The sequence below is a fragment of the Serinus canaria genome, chromosome 4 (assembly GCF_022539315.1).
Source record: "Serinus canaria isolate serCan28SL12 chromosome 4, serCan2020, whole genome shotgun sequence".
In the NCBI taxonomy this organism is placed as follows: domain Eukaryota; kingdom Metazoa; phylum Chordata; class Aves; order Passeriformes; family Fringillidae; genus Serinus; species Serinus canaria.
In genome coordinates, this window is record NC_066317.1 from 42,252,320 (window position 1) to 42,275,921 (window position 23,602).

General features: G+C 39.2%; 1 protein-coding gene across 1 annotated transcript; it reads left to right on the forward strand.

Moving 5' to 3' along the window:
• The first annotated feature begins 71 nt into the window (after positions 1 to 71).
• Positions 72 to 22,565, forward strand: CNOT7 (CCR4-NOT transcription complex subunit 7). The gene is made up of 7 exons (XM_030239233.2): positions 72 to 211; positions 815 to 1,020; positions 1,273 to 1,466; positions 4,342 to 4,503; positions 10,006 to 10,150; positions 18,015 to 18,125; positions 20,857 to 22,565. The coding sequence occupies exons 2-7, from the start codon at positions 904 to 906 to the stop codon at positions 20,983 to 20,985; spliced, it is 858 nt and encodes a 285-aa protein (XP_030095093.1). The 5' UTR covers positions 72 to 211; positions 815 to 903; the 3' UTR covers positions 20,986 to 22,565.
• The last annotated feature ends 1,037 nt before the right edge of the window (positions 22,566 to 23,602 follow it).

Genomic DNA, 23,602 nt, shown 5'->3' on the forward strand with positions numbered 1-23,602 from the left:
CCGAGCGGCGGCAGGGGCGGGGCGGGGCGGGGGGAGCGGCGGCGCGGCCGGCGATTGGCCACAGGGGAGGAGGGAAAGGCCGCGGCGCGCGGCGATGATGTAATGGCTTTGTGCGCGCGGCGGCGGCGCCGGGGGCAGCAGCGCTTCCTGCGGCTCGCGGGGGCCGCGCGGGGCCTCCCAGACCCGCCGCGGCCCGGCCGGAGCGCGAGGGGTGAGCGGGGGCGGCGCCGCGGGCACCGGGCGGGGGCACCGGCACCGGAACGGAGCCCGGCGGGACCCCCGGGCTCTGCCGCTCCTCTGGGCGCTCCCGGGGCCTTTCACGCGCGCGGGAACCCGGCCGGCCGTGTGTCGGTCTCCGCGCGCCGCTCGCTGGTTTAGCGCGGCCCTTGGGAGCTGGAGGAGCTGCTCCCGCCTCGGGAGGCCGCCCGCGGCGTCCCCGCGTTTGGCGTGGCTCTGTTTTGCCGCTTCGTTCCGTGCTGCACGCAGCGCAGGGATCCGCAGGAACGTGCCCTTCCGAGCCGCGGGGCAGGAGCGCCTGGGGAGCCGGGTGTCTCCGGTATCTGTGTCACTAGTGCGCCTTGCCGCCCTTGCGCAGGAAACAGTCGCTAACGAAACTGCAGGGGTTTAGTTTCTGATGGTAATCTGAGCTCGCTAAGCCGAAATTCTTGTGGTTTTGGTGGCTATGTTGTCCTGCTTTTGTGAAATCTACGAGGATAAAGCGTGGATGTGGTGCTTAATCATTTTTTTTTTTTTTTTCCAGATGAACTAAGAGTAAAAGCTTACACTTTCTTGCTTTGCTTTCTTTCTCTCTTAGGCTAAAAAATAAACAGTTGAAGTCCTCTTTATGAAACCAATCCTCGGTCAAGTGTAACTTTTGATGTATGGTCTCTAAAGCCCCCCACTATGCCAGCAGCTACCGTAGATCATAGCCAAAGAATCTGTGAAGTTTGGGCTTGTAACTTGGATGAAGAGATGAAGAAAATTCGTCAAGTTATACGGAAGTATAACTATGTAGCTATGGTAAGTGGGTGCTTGATGTCTGTCTAGCAAATTATTGCAAAAATTGTGACTTCAGCTGAGGTCAGTAAACTTGCCCATCTTTTTAAATTGAAAGCATAAGGAAATCTTAGTGTTGAATTAGAGCTGCATGAACATCTGGATCCTAATCTTTTATCTTTTTTAAAGTTAATTTTACACACAGTACTCTTCAGCTGTGATATGGTTAGATCTACGTGGTTGTCATGTGTTCAAGTTTTAATTCTGCTCTTGCAGGACACAGAATTTCCAGGAGTAGTTGCAAGGCCTATTGGAGAATTCAGAAGCAACGCAGACTATCAGTACCAACTCTTACGCTGCAATGTCGACTTGCTAAAAATAATTCAGCTAGGACTGACGTTTATGAATGAGCAAGGAGAATACCCTCCAGGAACTTCAACTTGGCAATTTAATTTTAAATTTAACTTAACGTAAGTATTCAATTCCTGTGCTGCTAAACATATGTTTCTGACTTACTGAAAATGCATAAATACTGTACCAACTTCATTATCTATCCAATTGTAATACTAGAATGCTGTACATACTTATGTAAGGAAAACTTTCATCAGCCAAACATGCTTTCTTCCCTCATTCCTGTGCAGTCTGTCTTACTGTTGGTAATTTGGTCAAAAATGCTAAGCGGTTTAAAAAAAAATAATGGAAGGCATTTTATACTTAGTGCAAGAGTTAGTTCTGTGTTTTCGTGTTTAGCATTTTAGAGTGCTTCTGCCTTAACTTAGTTTAACTCTTACTAGTTGTTACAGAAATCACATATTGTTTCTTTACATACTTTAAATGGAAAATACCAACACTTGGAAAAAAAAAGTGAAGTGACTAAAAAAGTATGTCAAATTTTATATTTCTGAATTATTTTGTCTAAAGTGTTAGTTAAAAAGCAAGCTGACTCTTACTATATTGGAATAATACCATGAACTTTATTTCAAAATGTGGTTTTTATCAGTGATAAAAATTTTTAAGCATAAACCTCACTTTTTCAGAGGATCAAAAGTTTATCTGGTGCTCCAATTATATCTTTAGCTGGTGGGCAACAAAGTTACTAGTATTTTGGTTTTGTTTTTTCTGAAGTAAACATAATTGGTCTGATAAATTTTCATATGTTGATTATCTACTGGATTTGAATATCACTACAAACCCTTCTCACACATTTAAGCCTTGTGGTTTTTGGCTGTCGTGTTACAAGTTGAGAACTCAACAACTTTATATACATGAGTTAAATTCACAGCCTAAAAATAAGGTGTAGAGAAGAGACCTTTATTTTTTCTGCAGATGAAAAGACTTGTTTTCAAAGTAGTTGGGATTCTTAGGAGGAAAACCACTGCTGCCTCTCTTGATCTCTGTGCTCTTTTAAACAAGCAGTGGTGTGGATTGTCACATATCAGTTTGATCTGAGCAATGACATGCTCTATTAAGTCTTGTGTGAATTGTCTCCTGAAGGAAAAGTAAACACAGATTTAATGTTTTGGTATCTCTGAACTTATCTGGCCATATGCATGCTGGATGAAAGTTACCCATTTTTTTAAATAGAAGAATATACAAATTCTACTAATTATGGAAGAAAAAGGAATTAATAACTTCCAAACTGTGATCCATAAAGAAGGGCCTGTGCTACACTTCATTTATTTTCTGAGCTTCAAAGGTCTACTTAATATCAAACAACTGAAACCAAAAGTAGCTTTCCATCTACTTGTGCCAGATGCTGCAGAGATAAGACAGCTTAGTAAGGCAAGATACAGGTAATCACCAAATTACCTTGTTACTAGTTGATGGTGGGGGTTATAGAAAAATACAAACTTGGTAAGTACTGCATGAGAAATTCATATATTTTTTTTTTACATGGCTGGACAACTTATTTTTGTCTGTTTTTAAACATCCTTTTGGGAAGTGGCACTGTGCCAAGTGTTCTCCTAAAGCAAAACAGCTGTTTGTTGTTCCCAGAAGGTAATTTTTTTGTGTGTGTGGTTCCAGTCAGGTCTTGTTGTAGTGTGCTTTTAAAGAGCATAAATATTTCTCTAATCATACCATGCACCTGATTAGTACAGAGCAGCAGCTAGAATGCAACACCCTTCTTGTTAAATGGTGCTTTTGTTTTGGATGGGTTTTTTAATGTGATATGGAGATAGGTGTTGAGAAGCTGATGCCTGAGCTGGAGAGCTAAAGAGCAGCTGTGTGGGAGTGAGGAAGAAAGTTGTACCACATCTTCACATCTTGAGGATGTGTGTCTATGTACTAAACAATGATGACTTACTCTTAGGAATAAGGAATACAGGTCTATGACTGAATCTAATAGTCAAGTTTGATATATTGGTTGTCTTGTCTAGGTTTTCATGTGTTTTTTAAATTGTTTTTTATTAAAATTTGAAACTGTACACTGAAGAGACGTGGAGTAGTGTGTTGTGGACAGTAAAATGAATTTCATTATCTAAGTACTTACATGCTTACATTTTTTTTTCTTCATTTAACCATTCCATGTTTTGGAATGATGATACAGATAAAACTTAAGGGAGAAAATCTCCAAAACATGAATTTCAGCATGAAATTCTTAAGACATCGCCAAAAAAAAAGGTGTTAAAGGGATTAAATACAGAGGTAAAAGGGGGTCAAAAAAAGGTAGAGGAATTTTTATTTCATCCTCTTAAATTTTAGGTCTAAAATAGCTTTTAAAGTTGAAACAGATTGTTTAGAAAGAAAGAGTTTAGACAGAAAAAGTCTAAACTTTAGGATCCCTGAATTCTAAGGTTTTGCTAAATGGAGTAAGTACTCCATTTCTAGTTGTACTGAAAAAGTTCTTACGAACATGTCTAAACACTTACATAAGCTTAGATCACAGAAACCTTCTGAGAAATATTTTCTACAGAACTAATACAGTACTGGGATCTGGATTATATTTCTCAAATTTCTGCAATGTAATGTGCTACTGCTTCAACTATTACATTGAATTTGTCACAATTCAAGTGATTTATAGAGATAATTTACCAAATAAGTTCTATAGATGCACTTTTCATCTATAGGTTTGCAAAAGGGTGGTTATAGGTAACTGGAAGAGGAGCAGGAACTAATTTTTTTGGTGAAGATGGTAAGAATGGAGGTTCCTGGAATGGTAAAATAATAATGGTTTAAAAAAGTGAAAATGAAGGTTAAAAAAAAACTTTGAAAAATGGTTGGTTTTGTAATTAACCTAGAAGAAAGTTAAATTGTTCCTAGTCTGTGAAATGAATAGCAAAAAAGAAATGTTACCTCATTCAGGCTTGTAGATTTTGGAAATTTACTTTTCCTCTCTCTCTTTAGAGAAGATATGTATGCTCAGGACTCTATTGAACTGTTGACAACATCTGGTATCCAGTTTAAAAAGCATGAAGAAGAAGGAATTGAGACACAGTACTTTGCAGAACTGCTCATGACATCAGGAGTTGTATTGTGTGAAGGAGTCAAGTGGCTTTCCTTTCATAGGTAAATTCTGCATGTTAAGTGTTTGAGGGAGATTCCAACATCTGATGGGTGTTTGAATTCTAGAACTTGGATTTCACATCCCCTGAGTTTAAATGCTGTGTGTGTAGCCCATATCTTTGTCGGTAAAAGTGAGGAAATATTTCTGCTGTAATACCTCTTAACACCATTTTGAATTGGAAGAATAGAGGAGACAGGGGTTGTACTGGTGCTTTTAGCTTTGGTGTAGTTGCAGTAACCAGAAAATTGTGAGGCTGAAAACCACTAAACGGCTAAACCAGCAGGTGGAGCTGTACACGTACAAGTAATAACAGAAACATTACTAAAAGCAAACTATTCCTGAGCAATCCTTGTGGAAATATTGTCTGTTTCATAGAAGAGAGTGATCAGTAAAGAGGTCTATAAAACACTCTTAAATTTGTTGTAAATCTCCTGCTAATCTGAGCAGATGGAATTACTCAGTTTGGAAGGAGATCTTCATCAGCCTTATGCATATATTTTACTGCTTATTGCATTAAAGGAGTCAATCTCTTAAGTAGAAAGAGAAATGTGAATGCTAAATCTCTGAGTCTGTCATAATACAAAAGATTTTTGAGTGTTAATAAGATTTAGCGCTTTAAAAACATACACAGTAGTTGTTTAGCTAACTACGTGCCAGAATTTTTGCAAGCAACAGTGTTTTTAAACTAGTTTCAGCTAAAACATGTGTATCTCTCATGTTGTAAATGATGAAATTAGAATAAAAAGTTCTTTGTCTATAAGTATTAATAGTTGGAAAAGACAAAGTCACATGGAATTAGAGAAGTGTTTATGCAATAAACTCGAAAATAAGAGTTGTTTTGACAAGGAATGTGTAACAGTAGTAGAAGGGTGCATATAACATTTTTGCAGAAGTTTTGTTTTTTATTTGTTTTTTATTTATTTTGTACAAAGAAGTGCTAGGCTGAGTTTCCAAAGCAGAAAGGTTTAAAAGAAAAGACAGTTAAACAAAGAAGAATCTTCTGGGCACAGTTGTCACTTCCATCTTTAACTTAACAGCTGTTTCAACTCACAATAGGACTCTAAAATAATCTTGCTCTTGCTGTCTTGCTCTAGAGTAGCACCTTGGGGAAGAATACTGTAACAAGAATAACTTAAATTGTGTCAAAATAACTATAAAAGCCAAAATAGTGTTAAGTTTTTTTCAATTTCCTAAGCACAGTATTATGGGCTCTTATGTATATATTTGTGATTTACGCTTGACTACAGTGATATGGCTTGGATGGTTAGGGGAGGCAGGTTATGCGCGTAACTGGTGCCTCAGCAGAGGATGCCATGTAGAAGCAGCTTCAGCCTCAGACTGGTGTTTTTCCAATATTGCCTGGTGACTAAGTGCCCAGTATAAGGTATACCTGAGCAATTTCTACTCCAGGGATTCTTTCTAGAGCATAATTATATTTAGTGTGTGTAATTCCTGACTAATGGGCTGGTCAGAGCGTAGTGCAAGCCATGTGCAATAATGTCATTTTTTACTGGTGCAGCTTATGAAGGGTTTTTGAAAGGGCTTTATTAATAGAAGTCCAGTTTCATCTGTGCTAAAATGAGTTTCTGTTGTGGATTTCACTGAAGGTGTCTTTGGAAATCCTCTTAAGACAGTTGTTCAGCAAATGTTTGTCAGACACTGATGGTTAGAGTTCAAAGCTTTTGTGCTTTTTTAGACCTTGTTGATAACATCTTGAGCACAAAACCTTGGAGTAAGTGGGTTAAGTTCTGAGGAAACCAAGACTATGCAAAGCTATAAATGAGCATAGGTCATATAAAATGTGCTACAAAGAATAGCAAACAGCTGTTTCTAAATACATCTTTGATTGTGATTATGTTCTGTCAGTGGAAACTTGGACAGCAAGATGCTCAGTTGAAAATTTATTCCATTCAGGCTCTTCATGTAGTAGTTCTTTGGCAGCTGATAAAGCTGTGCTTGGTAGTTGATGACTCTGCTATTGCTTCCCTTTCCTTAAAATGCTTGAAGTACTACTAACTCTTAAAATTTGAGTCCCATAGTAAATGGGAGAAGGGAATTACTCCTTTCTCAGAGTATGAAGATATGGTTTGGTTTTCATTTTCTAGTCTTTGATTTCCTTGAACTTTTATGCAGTTCATTTGCAAGCCCTTCGCTTCTCAAATAGTTCTCTTTGTGTGCTTTTCATCTCCACATTTGATGTAGCTGCCTTGGCATCCTGACACATTGGCAAATCTCTGGATATGCAGTTCTGTCAGATATGAGTGAAGAAATATTTGCACTGTCACCAATTCTTGTGTATTGCAGCTTTATAGACAACTTCCATCAAATCCTGTGTGTGTGCATGTTAAAATGTATTTGAGTTAATGAGAGAGAAGGGGGAAGCCCTGAATTTGTGATTTTTTTTTCACAGGCAAACGAGCTGTGAGTGCTTGCTTAACAGTCAAGCAAGTTAGGAAGGAATAGCTCAAATGCTGATTTTGTGTGTGCTCTGCTGAAGTTTTGAGTGTCCACTTGGGTGCAGCCTCCTTTGTCTGCCTTTGGCGGGTCCGTGAAAACACGCTTTTTGGAAAACAAAAACCAGATGTTCTTGGGATACTGCCAAGTTCTAAGCCAATGTGTTTCAATAATCATTTGTGTCTAACTGATTTTAGTAAAATTTAATCTGTTGGTTCGTTTGTGTCATAAAATGAACTAAAGCTTTCTCAGCTCTTGCACATTTTGATTTATTTCAGAGGCTTGGTGCTTGAGTAGAATTCATTGTAAATTGGCTATCTGAATTCTATCTTGATAGTAAAGGAAAGAAATAGAGACATGTTTCATCTCTACTCTTGTCTTTTTGCCTAGAGCTGTCTATGTTCATGAAAAAACAAAACAAATGTCTGTAAGAGTGAGTGTTCGTGTTGTATAGCTCCACAGATTGTGGCTTGCTGTGCTAAGCAGTTCCAGATGATTATATTAGAAATGGTGCAAGGTTTTTCAGGCAAGGAAGTCTGTGTGCTTCAGGGTATAAACCAACCACTAATCACTGTTAGAAGATTAGAAGAAAACTTCTTTTATGAGTAGTTAATTACATAATTGCTCACTGTGGACTTTCTTAGCCTTCTCTTACCATTCAGTAGTGGCCACTCAAAATTTTTTTTTGGATCTATCTTAGTCTTAAATTGGAGTGACAGTTTTTAGGTCTGTAGGCTTGGATCTGCTACAATCTCCAAGTAAAAAAAAAATATGTAATTCTCAATCAAAATTGCTACTTTTAATAGCCTGCTCCCTCTGAAAATGAATAGTAAAGGAATGTTGACTTTTCTTTAAGTGCTTCCTTCTTTAAAGAAATTAGAAGTGTTTGAGGACATCTGTTTTCTATTATTTTATTAATACACTTTTTCTGAAGACAGGTCAAATTTTTTTTTGAAGAGGAATAGCACAAATATGGTTTTTTTCACTTTAATATGACTGTTACAATTCAATGTCAGGAATTTATTGAGTTAATAAACTGTAGACTCTGAAGGAGTAAGTCTCCATAATCCTGAACAGTGTTTTTTGCATCTTTTTGAACAGCCTTTTTTGTTAATGTGGCTTTTTCTTTTCTTCTTCTATAGAGGGCTTTATGCTGTTGTGGGCTTCCCACCACTTCCCTCCCTCTTCCAATGATCTAATAAAATTAGATTTTCAAGCTACTGTTTTGCCAAGTTTACTACAGCTTTTGCTTTGTAAGAGTCAACTGAAGTTCTTCTTTATCTTTGGCTCCTTTGCTCCCTGGCCAGTGGCTGTTGCTGTGGAGACTGGAGGGTGGCCAGCACAGCTTCAAAGTACCAGATGCAGTGCAGGATTTGTTCAACATAAAATTTCTGCTAAGACCACTGGAAACTCCCATGGGAGAGCTGCAGTAGTCTATAGGTATTGCATATCTTGTATTAATGGACTTGTAGCAAACAATCCATTTACCCCCAGTGTGTTGAAGATTTTTCTACCCTCTGTCTAGAGACTCATAGTGTAAAGATGTCAGAGATAATCTTATTATATAAAAGTGGTTCAAAAAGTAAACTTACTTACATTGATTGTGCAAGCTGAAGCTTTGAGCCTATAGAAGTCACGACTTTTTGTGGATCCTAAATATCTGCAGGATCAGTGGTATAGTGCTCTTAACTGATTTGTCTTCTCTATTGCTTATCTTACAGTTAAGGATCCTGGCCAGTATTTACCAAATTGAAAAATTCTTGGTTTTGAATCTGACCCTTGTGTAATCAAGAATGAACACAAAGTCTTAAACTGGAAATTTGGAGTCTGTGGTGGCCACCTGCTCACTTGAATCATCCCTCAGCTCTATGCTAAGGTTTCTTAAATAGCAAAACTGATAAAGCCTTCAGTAGAGGCAGCCCTGTTGTGTGTTTTCATTTTCTTTGTTAGTACAGGCATATTTTAAATTGTATGTCAGTAAGATCTAGGAACTGATCTGGTTCAATGCAAACTTAATAACATGGAAGAGAAAGCATTGCTCCTCCGTTTAGTTTCGTGAATTAGCAGTCCTGCAAGTATAAGGGATCAGAACAGGTGAGTTTCATGGTCAGATCATGAATAATCTGGTTTGTAATCGCTGCCCTCCTAAGAAAAAGCATAACTTGTCATCACTGCTTTTTGTTATGGAGTTCAGGCCAGCTTTAATACCCGATATCTGTCTTTCCAGTACTTAACCCTCTTGTTTCCTCTCATAACTGTTTGTAAAAGTGCATGGTTTCCCTGTTACTGCTGTGCCTTGTTCCTATGTCCTCTTTATTCAGCTGTGCTATGGAGGTGAAAGCCTTCCCAAACTATTTTCTCTACCATGTGCACGCCTTAATACCACCATTTCTTCTAACAAATAAGCACTGCTTAGTTACCTTTCTGCCTCCTGCAGACTTACATGTACACACAAAAATTTTTCCAGCTTACTCTGTCATTGCCTCCAGAAAGAGTAATAGTCTACAAGCTATTAAACTTTGTAGTTGTCTGTGTGCTGATTTAATTGGAAAAGTTGAAAGACAATTCCTCTTCTTTGTTGCTGAGGGTTAGACTTGCCTCCAGGCATAAACATGCATTGGCTCTGGAAACTCATTAATCTTTTGGATTTCAAGAACTGTAGAAGTGCCTGTCTGTCTCAATTTGTAGTGAGAAACTCCAGTCTATGTGAAAGAAACCAGCTTAGGAGTCTTTCTGGTGGAAATCCTTGTTATCAGATGAAGACCCAGCAGCCCTACCTATAAGGCAGATCTTTTTGCATCTTCACTTGGCCTCTTTCAGACTAAATTAAAATGTTTTCTCTGGAATCTGCAATGGGGCCGTTTATATTGAAGTTTAGTTTTTTTCATAGAAGTTGGTCTTAATTGCATTGAATTTAAGCAGAATATCCTGTCAATTTGCAGTGAAGTCTTGAAAGTTGTTGTTTTTCCTGTCAAAGTGTAGTGAAATCTTGAAGGGAGAAGGGTGCTTCTAAGTCACTTATTTATATTGTTTTTGTTATTAATTTGCAGTGGATATGACTTTGGCTATCTAATCAAGATCCTGACAAACTCCAATTTACCTGAGGAAGAGCTGGACTTCTTTGAGATACTGCGATTGTTTTTCCCTGTCATCTATGATGTCAAATATCTTATGAAGAGTTGCAAAAATCTGAAGGTAAGTAATCTGCTAATGGTTTGGAACAAATTTTATACTTGGAGACAGACTACGTTATGCTTAAAAAGACTTTCTCTATTTTTATTGTCTGCTTTTGCTTTTATGGTGCATATTAAGCATTGTTGTCTCAAGCTTTATATATATAACATTAAAGATATTGTTAGAAGCCAGCAAGAGCACAAATCCATTTTTGTAACTGCTTACCAGTTAAAATATCATGTTGAAGCTGTATGTACAATACTTTGTTGGTAGATGATAAACCCATTTTTGGAATTAATTCTTCATTTCCTTAGCCATAAGAATTGATGGGTCTCATATATTCTTATTTCCTCATTGTGCAGTCCACTAAATAACTGCAGTCATGCTGAGGTAATTTCAAGAAGATGATATGGAAGTGTCTTGGGAAGAGAAATGAAGTGAAGAATGTTTCAGATGGCTCAATAAGCAAAGATAAACAACAACATATGTTCAGGGACAACATGTGACTTCTAGGGAAAAAAAAATGAACTAGAAACCACTCTCTCATGTCAGGCCAGCGGGGCTAATTGGCTTTTACTCTATCAGGCATAAAATCTGGATACCTTATTGGACTGGAGAATGAGTGGGAACTGGAGCTAAGTGTGGGAAGGGGAAGACAGCAAGTGAAAGAAAGATACTAAAGGCGCTGTTAACGGCTTTACTTGCCAAAGAGCTGTTTAGAGTCTGGACTGCTGCTGGAGTGAGCTGCATCACTCATCTGAGGCAATTGATGATTTGTTGCTTTTATGGAAAGTAATTTAATTCTCTAGGATTTCTTAATGAAAACCTTCAGTAAGAAGAGAACACATCAAATCCTAACTAAGGAATGGCTTGCCAGTTCATCATGCTGAACTACTGATCTGTGTGCTGCTTATAGTCTTCTGTTTCTTTCTGAGATAAAGTAGCAGAGTGTGTCACTTGGAGCAGTAGCCTTGTTTTGTGGAAAGTAAATTGTGTGAATCCTTTGGTAATCAAATTAATGTTGAAAATGTAGATCATCTTTCCAGTTAGTAAGAAGAGTATACTTACCTGTGTTCATATACAGTTGTTACTGGTATAATCATCTGGGGAAATGGCTGTGTAGTAGGGAACATCTTAGAAACACTTCTTCTCCAAAGAAGCCAGGAGTAAAAATTAAATGCTCCTAAATTTCAGGAGTCTTAAATTAGGGGTGGGGGGGAACCCGCCCTAAAAAGTCCTCACTTTCACACTCCCAGTGAAGCAAAGTAGAGCATCTGGTGCCTATCTGGTGACACACTTTGCAAGAACAGAATGTATATTCCAAATTTAGTGACATGGAAAAGGTGACAAATTGATGTTCCATGTCACCATTCAGAGGTGACATTTCCAGTGGGTTTGGGAAAGAGAGTATTGTAGTTTCTAGCATAATTAAGGCATAGTTGTGTGTAACCTGCATTGTTTTGAGACACTAGGATTTTTTTGGAAGACAAGAAAAACCTTCACAGGTCTTATTTTGGCAGACCATAAGAACAAGGGTGATTTTTTTTTTTTTCAGAGCTGAATATGTAGGTCAGCTTTCCTGCAGTAAATTTTGATCCACTCACCTAATCTGCAGACTGATAGTGACAGCAGGGGAAGGGAAATGGACTGTCTTACCCCTCCAAATTTACCAGTGATGAGATGATGGTGGACTTGAACTGTACTGAGAGAAGCTGCCTGAAACAAATTACTAAACATTTAGTGTTGTAACTCCAAAAATGCATGTGCTGCCTCCTAATGTGTGTCACCTTTGATCATTATTAAACTGCAGTGAATTGAACAGCTGTGCAGTTGTCTTTTATTGACTTGTCTAAGTTATTTTTTTGTATGATAGTCACTGATCTGCTGTAGGTCCTCCACTCTCTGCCCCCACACACTCAAAAAAGATTCTTGGCATTGGAAAGAGAAGTAGGCTTCAGAACTGGAAATCTGATGCCTTTTTTTTTGTGGATTTAAGTACTCTGTGAATTTGCAGTCTGTTATTATGACTTTACTGGCATGCAGATTGAGTTGACTTTAGATATTAATGTATTAGAGGTTAAACTCTTGCTTACAGTCTAAAAGGCTTTTTATGTAGACAATTACCTTTTGATAGCAGTGGCAATCCTAAGTAATTTAAATTGCTAGACCTTGTTGGAAACTTGCTTTTAATTCAGGGTTTTGTACAGAATGGTAAGATCTGTGACTGTGTCCTGAAATGAGAGTTTGACGTAGATTTGCTGTTGACCATGGTGGTGTGATTATGTAAATTACTCTGTGGCCTTTTTCTTGGAAGGTTGATACTCTGAAAATTTTGGAACAATTTGTCCTTCTCCAAGAGTGAAGCCTACCTGTCTGGAGTGCAAAATTCTTACCTGAAAGAGAATCTTAGTAATCTAATAATTTTCTGTTCTGGTTCCATTTAGGACAGGGTGGATTTTTGCCCTCAGGATGGAGCATGGCTAGGACATGGAGGTTATTCTGTGACGCCTCACATCATTTTCTGGGCATGGGGGAAGGGCTTGCTTCCAGGTCAGGGTAGTGTGGTGGAGGGAGCAATCGGGTGTTTCTATTGGTGAGCAATGTTTCTCTTCTTGCACACTCTGTCATTAATATTGTTGCTATTTCTGTTTGATTTCTTATCTCACTGCTGTTTTCCAGTAAATGGCTCATTTCTCAACCTGTGATCTTCACATTTTGTGCCTCCAGTTCTCCTCTCCAGTTTGCCACAGGAAAGGGCAGGGATAGGAGTGAGTGAGTAAGTGTAGTTTGAAGTGTTTTTAGTGGAAACACTAACTTGGGGAATACCATTCCTAAACCATGACAGCCTTACTTGGCACCCAGTGTGGGGCATGAAGGATTGAGATCTGATCAGAGTGGATTGGAAACAAATTTCATCGATGCATTTGTCTATTAGATTCAGAGTCGATTGTCACAATGTTGCTTGGTCTGTTTGTGTGAGTGAGTTGCCTAAGCCTGTATATGTTCCTAGAGATGTACTATGTGCCCATGAGGGTGCTCTTTTTCAGATCAGGATTGCTTTGTTGATATATGTTGATTGTATGAATCAGAGTCATGTTGATGACATGACAACATCAAGGGCAATGAGGATCATTGGGATATTCAGTGTATTCAGTGCTACTTTCCTACCCTTACCTTGGGTGCTACCTTTGGGAGTCCATTCCTAATCATACCTAGTCTGTGGGGAGAACAGGGGAGGATACCTTTCCCCAGCTTTGTACTACCTTTTTCTCCTTCAGGCCTGTTAGAATAGCTTTTGAGAATTTTTAATTTCCTTTTCCTTTTAAGGAAAACATGTTCTTGCTCCAGTGTCAGCTTTGTCCCAGTCTACATGGTCTACACCATGTTTTGAGTCAGTACAGTCAACACTGTGTCTAGAATCAGGATGGAGATTTCTAGGAAGGGTAATCAAGAGATCTTTCTGAGGGACGATAGTCATGAGTAGTATGGAATGTGGGATGAAATGGACCATTTTTGGGGAAAATTCTATCCTTCAATGTTTTGAGAGTACCACTACGGGACCTTGATAAAGTGACAGAATATTTGCAAGAAGAATGCTGTGGCAGCTCCATAAAGAATGGACTTACTGAAGTGTCGTGGGCCCTAGCTACTCTGGACACAATCCAGTGCTGGACAGAACCCTTAAGGAAAGAGGAAGAAAGCAGATCAACAGGTGCTGTGACCACTCAAACTGCAGCTGCACTGGAAGAATAATTCATGCCCATAACTGTCACACCTACAGAAAAAGAAATCCAGGACCTGATCCATTTGCATAGTCAGGGATGAAGAGGAAGTAGAGCTCTCACAAAAGGAGGAAGAGGCAGGACCAGAGATAATCACTCAATTCATATCCCTGGGTGAGCTATGTGAAAAGATTCCAGCCACCAGTCTTGAAAGCCTCAGAGAGCTGGCTGCTCTGATGCTGAAATATGACCCACAATATGAAACTAGATGGTAGTGAAGCCAAGCAACTGGCATCCTGGTGGGGATTTGGGAAGAGGACAAACTCTCAGTCTCTGGAGGCAACTCCTGTCAAGTGTGAGAGAAGGGTATTCTCCATGGATGATCTCGTGGTGTACCCAAGCAGATGCAACGCCATGGAAAAAGATACCTGAGAGAATTAGTTATGCTGGAGGTGATATATAAGGATTAAAATAACAGGAAGTCTCCTGTAGATCCAGACAAGGTCCGTTGTACACAATCCATGTGGCAGAAGTTTCTATGGGGCACACCATTGTCATTCACCAACTCCTTGGCATTGATGCCAATGAAAGGATAAGGAAAAACAGCCCTTCAGGTGACAGACTCCATTAATAGGAAGATTATCTCTTTTTCTGCTTACCAATCTGCTTCTTGGTGTGGAAAGACTGTCCAAGACTGCAGACAGATTCAAAAGACTAGAGAAAACTGGAGAGATTTCCCATGCCCCACCAGTATGGACCAGAGTCTTTGCTATTGAAATATACAGAGACTCTGTGTATCCTTGACATAGTTTACTGCAGGACCCAGAAGGGCATCGTTGGGCTTTTGGGATAGCTACAGTGGAGAGAGAGGAAATTAGCTGAATAATTTGCCTCGTTTCTCAGAGGACCCTTCTGCTTTGGGACTGCTGAGGGTCAAAGAACAGGAGGTACCAATCTCACAGCAATGCATTGTCAACAAAACTACGCTGACTGGGTACTCCATGGCCTCCATCCATGAGATGATTTATGAACTAAAGAGCCAGGGAGTGGTCTGCAAGACATGCTCACCCTTTAAAAATCCTATATGGCCTACTGACAGTGGACTGTCATGGCTTGAATGAAGTCACACTCATGGCTTGAATGAAGTCACACCACCACTATGTGTCTCTGTACCTGATATGCTAGAACTTCAGTATGGGCTGGAGTCCAAGGCAGCAAAGTGGTACCACCACTGATACTGGTAATGCATTTTTTTCCCATTCCTTTGGCAGCAGAGTGCAGGCCACAGTTTGGCTTTACCTGGAGGAACATCATTACATCTGGGACCGACTGCCCCAGGAGTGGCAGCAAAGCCCCCATCATTTGCTATGGACTGATCCAGACTGCAGTGGAAAAGGACGAGGCTCCAGAAGATTTGCAGTACATAGATGACATCATTGTAAGGGGGAACATGGCAGAGGAGGTTTTTGAGAAAGGGCAGAGAATAATCCAGATCGTCCTGAAGGCTGGTTTTGCCATAAAGCAAAGTCAGGTCAAGGGATCTAACCAGGATATTCAGATTTTAGGAGGAAAATGGCAAGATGGATGTTGTTAGATTCCAGTTGATGTGGTCAACAACAAAGCAGCTAGATCCCCACCAACCAGCAAGAAAGGAACTCAGGCTTTCCTAGGTGCTGTGGGTTTTTGGAGAATGCGTATCTCAGATTACAATCAAATTATGAATGCTCTTTATCAAGTGACCCAGGAAAAGAATGATTTAAAGTGGGGTCCTGAACAACAACAAGCTTTTGAGCAAATGAAATGGGAGATTGTTCATCCAGTAGCCCTTGGGCCAGTCTGGTGGCAAGGTGTGAAGTATGTGCTCTTCATGGCTGCTGGGGAGAATGGCCTTCCTGGAGCCTCTGTCAGAGGGTACCTGGAGAAGACTTGAGGCTGACCTCTGGGTTCTGGAGTTGGGGGTGCAAAGGATCTGAGGCCTGCTATGCCCCAGTTGAAGATGAGATGCTGGTATTTATGGAGGGGTTTGAGCTGCTTCAGAAGTGACTGTCTTGCAAGCACAGCTCATTTTGGCACCCCAACTACCAGTGCTGGTCTGGGTGTTTGAAGGAAAATCCCTTCCATGCATCATGCCACTGATGTCATGTAGAGTAACTGGACTGTGCTGATTTCAAAAATAGCCTCATGACACCTGGGCCAGAGAGCACGGTATGAAGTGGGTGCATCATATTCCTTGCACCAGTCTCTGTGAAAGTTAGATGGTACAATGGAGTGTTAAAAACATTGAAAGGAATTGGTGGTGGAACTTTCTAACAGTAGGTTCTACATTAAGCAGAGGCAATCTGCTTACTTAACACCCAAGTTTCCACCAACTGAGCTGGCCTTGCCCAATCAAAACCTCCACATACCATAGAAGGGAATAAATCCCTGTTGTGCATATGAGCAACATGTTAGGGAAGACAGTTTGGTTAGTCCTGCCTCAAGCAACAGCAAATCCATCTGTGAGATTGTTTTTACTCAAGGGCCTGGGTACGCATTCCCCACAGAGGGGTGGGGAAATATGGTGTTGTGTACTTCAAGGGGATTTGATTTTGGGTAAGAATGGTTTGTAATGTTGAATTGTATAATACTGGTTGCTGAATGCCACTGTCTCTGGATGCCATAACTACTGTGGCCAGCGAGTTTGGAGTGGTCCACATATACCACTCATGAGCTCCTGATGCAGCTTGCAGCAAGCTGACAGCACACCAGCCCTCCTTCCCTGGAAGGCATCTAGGATAAATAAAACCCACAGTAATGAACTAAATTAACAGACATCTCAGAGGGAAGCTGTACTTGTGTGTGTGAATATATCTATATTGTTGGATGTTACAAGATTTGGACATGACATAGATAGTATAGAATAAGAAATGGATAATGTCCTGGTTCCAGCTAGGACAGAGTGAAATTTTGCAGTAGCTAGGATGAGTTTCGGAGGTTGTTAACATGGAGGTTATTCTGTGACACCTCACATAATTTTCTGGGCATGGAGGAAGGGCTCACTTTTGGGTCAGGGTAGCACGGTTGAGGCAGTGATGAGGTATCATTAGGTGTTTTTCTTCTGCTCAAGACAGACTAAAACTAGCAATAGCATTACTAGGTTTTCTTGTTAGTTTGTAGGTGTTATTTGGGAATGTTATTATTGAAGCTTTCATCTTTTTAAACAAAAACCAGGACCCAAACATGTTGCCATAAGATTCACAAGAATTTTCATAATGTTTGATCTGGTTTTTAGTTTGGACTCCTTTGTAGCTTCATGAATTTTAATTTTGACTGTTATGCTTTTGCCTCTTATTGCCTCAATTCCTGTACGTAAAATAGGTTAAGAGTTCACTGGAAGGTGACCTCTAGGCATTCTTTATTTAAAAGCATTGTCTCTGTGCAATATTTTTGCCTTTTATTTTTCTTTTTAATCTTTCTAGATCTTCAAGAATGCGTATGTGCCTAAGTCTTGCCAGTAGCTTTATAGCTTACTGAATTAAAAAAAAGTATTTGTACAATCATGTGCTCACAGCATTAAAAGGTTGCAGTTACAGTATTACATGTCTGTCATTCAGCTGGTCAGTGTTATCTATGTAAAACTAAACCAAAATTTGACAGCTTTGCTCTCACACATATTACTGTTTTGGAGAGGACACTAAAATTATGTTTATTTAGTCACTTTGCAGTTAAGGGGATAATTTTTCACATAAGCTTATTGAAAAGAAAATTTCCTTCAAAAGTGGAGAAGTTTTACCTTTTAGAGAAGATAAATTTGCAGCTTTGGTGTGTTCTCTACAGCCTTGTAGTCTGTCCTTTTAAAGCATTCTATCAACAGTCATCTTAAAGGAATTGTTAAGTAATGACATCTGGTTACTGTAGAAGCTGGAACATAAGGAGTACTTTTTTTGTTGGTTGCAGATACTACTTCATTTAGTCAATACTGACAGAGAATATTAATACTGGTGATATGGAAATTTTGATTCTTCTGGTCTGCATTTATCTAGTATAATGACTGTTTCAGCTACTGTGCAGATACTGAAATATGCCTGAGGTTGTATGGCCTGTGTAACAGATTTTCCCAAATATAGCTGTTCCATGTTCTAATTTAACTTTTCAGCATTTAACATAAATGTTTTGTTTTCCAGGGTGGGTTACAAGAAGTGGCTGAGCAATTAGAGCTGGAAAGAATAGGACCACAGCATCAGGCAGGATCCGATTCTTTGCTCACAGGAATGGCCTTTTTCAAAATGAGAGAAGTAGGTGGACATACTGTTTTTATTTCCATGATAGTAATGTGTTGTGATAGTCACATGGAATTACTGATTCTGATAAGTCTGTGGTATTTTAAGGAGGTCTCTGAAGAGCTTCAGGGGTCAATCCTTTCTTGACAAAAATGAGACCACCTGTATTTTTCCCCAAGTATGAATCAGCCTTACTGACTCCTTGCTTTGCTGCTGTGAGTGAATATTTCTTCCCAATTCCAGCCTGACTTCTGGAATTTTTGTGAAGTTTTGTTTTGGGGTGTTTTTCCTCAGCTGTTTTGCAGGGTGCCTTTTTTTAGGTAACTGCTGCAGTGATTTATGAACTGCTGAAGCCAGACTCCTTTTTGGGTGACCGTACTCAAATCAAATTTTTTTTTTTAGAGCTTTTGCTCAGTGTAATATCCAGTGTAGTATCCAGTGTAATAGCTGGTGTGTACTGCTGCTTGTGGCAGGCTGATAGATGGGGAAAGAGTGTTGATGAACCACTTCTAGCTAAACTTTCAGGCTAGAGGTATATGAAATATTGACTTCCGGGCTGCTTTGAAGAATGTCCATGCATTTCTTTTTCCTTGCCATTGAGCTCAGTTTAACTAAGGTTCTAAAGGTCAGTTAATTCAGGGTTTACAGCAAGGACAGTCAGGTCTTACAGGCTTCACATTTCCTTGCTACTTGTCTGCATACAACAGGAAAACAGTAGGATATTTTACATTAGCAGAACAATGAAATGTCAAACGGGCCTCTTCTGGAAAGCAGTTGCACTGAACAAATGCCAGTGCATCAGAACATGGCACTCTTCCAGCAATTCAGTGTCATTTACCATGTCAAAACAGATGGCAATATCAAACCTCATAATTTAATCATGTTAAGTACTATATGCTGAAGTCTACCTTCTGGAATCCAGCCTTCTGCATATAGGAGAAAATGACAAATATTAGTGACACAGCAGCTGAATAATAATGATGGTTTAGGCTGGTTTGCTCATCCTAGCACTCTGTTCTGATTCTGCTGGAACTGTTGCAGTTGTCAGGCAGGTCATGGGCTGCAGATGCAATAAAAAGGATTATGTTTCTGGTATGATCCAAGGCCAGTGCAGCTACCTGCTGTCTGCCCTGCATTGTAGAACTTCACTCTGGAATTTGAAGATCCAAAGCAAAGAAGGGAAGCATATAATAATCATGCTTAAGATAAAGCCTTTCAAGTTAGTTTTCTAGAGTAAAGGTCCGTGATAGTTTCTTTAATGAGATGCAGTTTGTGTTAGATGGCAAACTAGCTGGTTGAATTTATTTATTAAAAGCTTTTACCAGAAGTAGAAATCTCTGAGGGTTTTTTAGTGTAACGCACTTGCTTAATTAAGCCAACAGACATGGACTGATAATTAATTTTTTCCCCAGTACTTAAATACTCTGCAAATACAGCATTTCTGAATAAGAACACAGTAGTAAGCAGAAAGAAATACATTTAATGCAGATTTTTAAAGCTTTTCAGCAGAGTTCAGTAAAAAAATGTATTTCTGAGTAAAAAGACTTCACTTTTTAGTGCTTTTTGAGTCATCGAATTTTGTTACTAATTGCTGTGAAGGAGATGCAACTTGCTTGCTGGGTCTTGGAATGCCAGCCAGAAAAGTTACTGATCCTTTTCTTTCCATCAGGAATACTTAAATAATGATACTACAAGAGTAGAGTTGTTACTTTGGGCTTTTCTTACCTGTTTATTTAATTAAGAACTGCTGCGGGCTGCAAAACTTTTAATAGTCTCTGATTCCTACAGTACAGAATTTTCCATCCTGACTGTGCTGCTAAAAGCAAAGCTTGAAGGGAGAAGTTTTGACCCATGTGGTATATACAGATCTCCATGTTTAGATTGTGTATTGCATTCATTCTGTCCCTGCATATTTCTGCCTGTCTTAGATTTCTGGTATTGATGATGACTCAGCATGGGAACCACTGGGGTGGCCAGTATTGCTATCAAGATTTTAGGGTGAAAAATGTTCCTGTATGTGTGTCTTCTTATTTTTGCAAGATAATTTGGGATTTTCTGCTTGAAAACCCATCTGAAAGGCAGAGTACCAGAATATCATGGGCTTTATTTTGCGTTCCACTGAAAAGTTCCATTTGTAATTTAGGCTTGTAATATGGAAATGCAGTCTTGGTACAAAATTTTGCTGTTCCTTATTAAATGAAGTCCCCCTCTGTGAGGAGCTGAAAATGCATCTTTCTGCATTTCTCTGAACTCTGGTTTTGTGCTCATCTTCCCCACCCCCAAACCTATATAATACAAATCAGGACATCTCTATTCCAAGACAGAGTATGGTGAAAGCTCCACACTGAGGTGAGGTAAAGGAACAGGCACTCTTGATGGTTGCTAAGCATATGCCTGTTGTAAGAAGCACCACAGAAATCAGAGGAGAAATATCTTTGTTGCTCTTGCAGATATGTGAGTGATGACTAATAATACAAAATTGTGAAAACATTGCATTTGGCCATTTAATTGGGAGAGGTGCACCGGAAGACTGATTGTATTTCTTGACAGATTTAAATAATTGTGTGATATAGCACATTGTGATAATGTGTTGAGAGTAAGTGTCTTATTATACTAATTATATCATCTTTTACACCTTGGGATTTGATAATCTTATTTAAAAAGAAAGGAATTTTAAAACATTTCTGCAGTTCTATTGAAATGGAACCTTTTCTTTTGCAGTAATTTATGTCTCTTCACTTTTTAGATGTTCTTTGAAGATCACATTGACGATGCCAAATATTGTGGCCACTTATATGGTCTTGGTTCGGGGTCATCTTATGTACAGAATGGCACAGGAAACGCTTATGAAGAAGAAGCCAACAAACAGTCATGACATGAAATGAAAGGCCATCTTTTTGACCTCCACATGCTTGTATATAGGTTTTATCTCTGGTTGAACCCCTTGGACAATTAAGGCTTTTTTCCCCCCTTTCTCAGCACACTTTCTTTTCTGCCTTTCTATGTACTAAACTTGACTGTTCCTATCACAGATTTTGATCTTAATATTGATACGTAAAATTTTCTGGGTTACATTTTGGCCTCTTAACAAGCCCATTTGTAAAGAAGCACGTATAGGATCAGTGTGGCAGAGAGAAGGGGAAAGTTGAATCATAATGAATATTCTGGTAAACTTGCCTACATTGTTCTTCCAGTTTTTTGTCTTTCCCCTCCCTTCTCTAAATTAATTGGCTCTGATTATAACTAACTTCCCCCTTCATGTCTGTTCTTTCCAGTATGCAGGCGTTTTAGCTATTCAAGATTGTGGACCATCAGATTTGCACTTTAGAGAACGACTCTGACTCAGATCCTCTGGTTTTTTTGAAGTTTGTTTTGGTTTTTTCTTTTGCCCTCAGCTAGAAAACAATCATCTTGCCAAGTTCAGCAGCTTCAAGCTGTATTTTCTTGGTATTTCAACCCACACAACGGGACTTATTTGCTGCATAATCTCTGTTTGTTCAAGCAAAACAAACTACTGAAATCATAGTAATTGCTCTTACTTTACTAGTGTTTGGTCATCTTCCAACACATCCTGCACATGTCAACTGCTGGTTGGCCTGCTGCTTTAAAACTGCTCTGTGATGGGGGAAAGAGGCTTGAAAAAACAGCTTTACACCCTTCAGGAGAAGAACAGCTATGACTTTAGCCTTTTTGCCATTAAGCTGAGAGTTGAAGGATAATGGAAAAGTAGGAGTCTTGTAATGGCACATTTCCCTTGACTGACCTCGTGGCTTTTATCCTAGTAATGTACACCTCAGATATTTTTTATGAAGTCATATTTATTATGTACTTGATTTCATGATTTTTGTAAGTCAGTTTAGTTGAAGATGAACCCCAAAGATCTGAAAGTACTATTTAATTGAATTATTGAATTAGAAGGACAATTAAATCATGCCTTTTTGTAGTTGTTACAAAGACAGATGTTACAGATATTTGTTGTAAGACAACAAAATATAAATAACTTCCAGCTAATAAAGTTACCTGAGGAGTGTAATGCTAGTTTATTTTTGAGTATATCTTACAATATATTTTAGATATATTGTTTTCAAGGACCCTAAAGTATGTTCTTAACTCTGCGTAGCATGTATACAGAGCAGTTGTGCAGGAAGGATTTTTGGTATTGAATAGCTAAATACTGGCCTGGAATGATGGAATGCGTGACATTGTGTGTCTGTGCGTGTGCGCGCGTACGTGTGTTTGACACTGAAATCAATGGCAGAAAAATCTCCAAATGTTCACCAATTACTCTGTTTTATCTTGTACTTAAGAGCAAAAAATCAAACTCCTTTTTCTCATTGAATTATGATGATGTAACTGGGCGGTCCTTTTTAAACAAGCAATTTGCATAACAGAGGGTATTTGTTTTTAAAGCTTTTGTAAATAAAGGCCTAAGAAATGTTTTCTTACATAACAACAGACTGGTGGTTTTGTTGCAAAATTTTTCCTGGAACGTGATTATTTAGTCAGTTCAGCTCTGTTTTGTTAGGCATGATAGTTCTTTTCTACATGCTGACGTAGAGGAATAACTCACTGCTCCCTGACTGATTTCACATTCCGAGAGGAATTGTGTTCATGGGTTTCCAGTCATTTAATCCCTGCTGTCCTGAGCTGGAGGAGGGGTGATTGCAATTTACTTCTGAGGCATCCTAATCCCATTTGTGCTTTTATATACCCTTATGCATTAGATGATAGTGACTTGTTTTAACTTCAGTTGTCTTTTACTTTAAGATCATGATAGTGAAAGCAGGATGAATTCTTACTGTGGCCTCCAGGGTTTGCATAGACATGGAATGAAGAGCCCCTGAAGTTTGATGCATTTGCTTTAAAGTAGTAGCTTTGCCTAAAGCATATGGATACAGCTATCTGGTTAACTTGAGCAGAATGACTCTTCGAAGGACTTTAATGGGTTTTTGTTTTGAAGTAGGTTTTTAATCGAGGATCAAAGGAAGTTTTTAGAGCCTTCTGAATGTGTGCCTACAGTAAAAGTTCTAGTGCCGATGGGGATTTGCTTTTGAAGTAACTGCTGAGCATCCCATATGCTGTGCTGTGCTTTTCTTTGCTTCCTGTCATAGAATCATGGAATGGTTTGGGTTGAAAGGAACCTTAAAGATAATCTAGTTCCAACCCCCCTGCGATGGAGAGGGACACCTTCTACTAGACCAGTATTTGACTTCAAAGAATTCTACTCCTGACTTTTTTTTCAGTAACAAAAGCATTTCTCAAAAGCCGCTGGTCAGCATGAAACAGATTATGCTTTATTCTGTGAGAGAACGCTTGGTCTGATCACTGTGTCGGTTGAGAGTTGATTGCAGCTGGGGAGACATCTGTGCATCATTCATTTTCTTGGCAAAATTAGATTTAGTTTCCATTAAGGAGTGATTTAAATTGTGAATTGTAGAGATTATGAAAAAAGTAATTTCTTATGTGTAGGACCATTACGTGTAAACTTCAGA